This window comes from Geospiza fortis, unplaced genomic scaffold, assembly GCF_000277835.1.
Source record: "Geospiza fortis unplaced genomic scaffold, GeoFor_1.0 scaffold427, whole genome shotgun sequence".
Classification (NCBI taxonomy): domain Eukaryota; kingdom Metazoa; phylum Chordata; class Aves; order Passeriformes; family Thraupidae; genus Geospiza; species Geospiza fortis.
The window spans coordinates 2,907-4,954 of NW_005054853.1; the positions used below are offsets into that span (position 1 = coordinate 2,907).

Consider the following 2,048-nt stretch of genomic DNA (forward strand, 5'->3'; position numbering starts at 1 on the left):
AGGGGTCAGGCCCCCGGGGCCCGGGCCGGTCACTGGCAGTGCCACCACTGGGGACAGGCCTGTCACCAGCAGTGCCACCGTCCCTATCAGGGACAGCCCGTCCAGTGGCACTGGGGACAGGCCGGTCACCAGGAGTGCCACCATTCTCAGCAGGGACAGCCCAGCGGGTGGCAGTGCCACTGTCCCTGTCAAGGCCAGTCCATGCAGGGGCAGTGCCACCACTGGGGACAGGCCAGTCAGTGGTGCCACGGTCCCTGTCAGGGACAAGCCTGTCACTGGCAGTGCCACCGTCCCTAGGAGGGACAGCTCCCCCAGGGGCAGTGCCACTGTCCCCAGGCAGGACAGCATCTCCAGGGCCAGTGCCACTGCGGACAGGCCGGCTACTAGAAGTGCCACTGTCCCCACAGCTGGTGGCAGTGCCACCGTCCCTGTCAAGGAAGGTCTGTCCAGGGGCAGTGCCACCACTCAGGACAGGCCAGGCAGGGGCAGTGCCACCCCTGGGGACAGCCTGGCTGGTGGCAGGGGGACCGTCCCCGTCAAGGACAAGGGACAGGTCACCCAGAGACAGTGGCAGTGGGGACAGGCCAGGCAGGGGCAGTGCCACTGTCCCCATCAGGGACAGGTCACCCAGAGATAGTGGCACTGGGGACAGGCCGGTCACCAGGAGTGCCACTGTCCCTGTCAGGGACAGCCCAGCTGGTGGCAGTGGCACCACACCAGTCAAGGACAATCGGGCCAGGGGCAGTGCCACCACGGGGGACAGCTCACCCAGGGCCAGTGCCACCGCAGGGGACAGGCCGGTCACCAGGAGTGCCACTGTCCCTGTCAGGGACAGCCCAGCTGGTGGCAGTGGCACCACACCAGTCAAGGACAATCGGGCCAGGGGCAGTGCCACCACGGGGGACAGCTCACCCAGGGCCAGTGCCACCGCAGGGGACAGGCCGGGCACCAGGAGTGCCACTGTCCCTGTCAGGGACAGCTCCTCCAGGAGCCGTGCCACCCCTGGGGACAGGCCAGGCAGGGGCAGTGCCACTGTCCCTAGGAGGGACAGCGCACCCAGGGGCAGTGGCACTGGGGACAAACCGGTGAGTGGCAGTGCCACCATCCCTGTCAGGGACAAGCCAGTCCGTGGCAGTGCCACTGTCCCTAGGAGGGACAGCTCACCCAGGGGCAGTGGCACTGGGGACAAACCGGTGAGTGGCAGTGCCACCATCCCTGTCAGGGACAGCTCCTCCAGGAGCAGTGCCACCCCTGGGGACAGGCTGGGCAGGGGCAGTGCTGCTGTCCCCACCAGGGACAGTGCAGGCAAGGGCAGTGCCACCGCTGGGGACAGGCCAGGCAGGGGCAGTGGCACCATCAGGGACAGGCTGGGCAGGGGCAGTGCTGCTGTCCCCACCAGGGACAGTGCAGGCAAGGGCAGTGCCACCGCTGGGGACAGGCCAGGCAGGGGCAGTGGCACCATCAGGGACAGGCTGGGCAGGGGCAGTGCTGCTGTCCCCACCAGGGACAGTGCAGGCAAGGGCAGTGCCACCGCTGGGGACAGGCCAGGCAGGGGCAGTGGCACCATCAGGGACAGGCTGGGCAGGGGCAGTGCTGCTGTCCCCACCAGGGACAGTGCAGGCAAGGGCAGTGCCACCGCTGGGGACAGGCCAGGCAGGGGCAGTGGCAGTGTCCCTGACGAGGACAGGCCAGGCAGGGGCAGTGGCAGTGTCCCTGACGAGGACAGGCCAGGCAGGGGCAGTGGCAGTGTCCCTGTCAGGGACAGGTCACCCAGAGACAGTGCCACCACTGGGGACAGGTCAGCCAGTGGCAGTGCCACCATCCCTGTTAAGGACAGCTCATCCAGGACCAGTGACACTGGGGACAGGCCAGTTAGTGGCAGGGCCATCATCCCTGTCAGGGACAGCGCAGCCAGGGGCAGTGCCACCCCTGGGGACAGGCTGGGCAGGGGCAGTGCTGCTGTCCCCACCAGGGACAGTGCAGGCAAGGGCAGTGGCACCGCTGGGGACAGCACATCCAGGGGCAGTGCCACCGCTGGGGACAGATCC

At 68.2% G+C, this 2,048-nt stretch overlaps 1 protein-coding gene across 1 annotated transcript in view; it reads left to right on the forward strand.

Moving 5' to 3' along the window:
• PI4KB (phosphatidylinositol 4-kinase beta) overlaps positions 1–2,048 on the forward strand; it is a gene marked incomplete at its 5' end in the record, with an annotated part of 26,098 nt that overhangs the window by 1,487 nt on the left and 22,563 nt on the right. Inside the window, one exon of the mRNA XM_031065544.1 lies at positions 3–120. Coding sequence (XP_030921404.1) covers positions 3–120 — 118 coding nt within the window. The remainder of the gene's footprint in view (positions 1–2; positions 121–2,048) is intronic.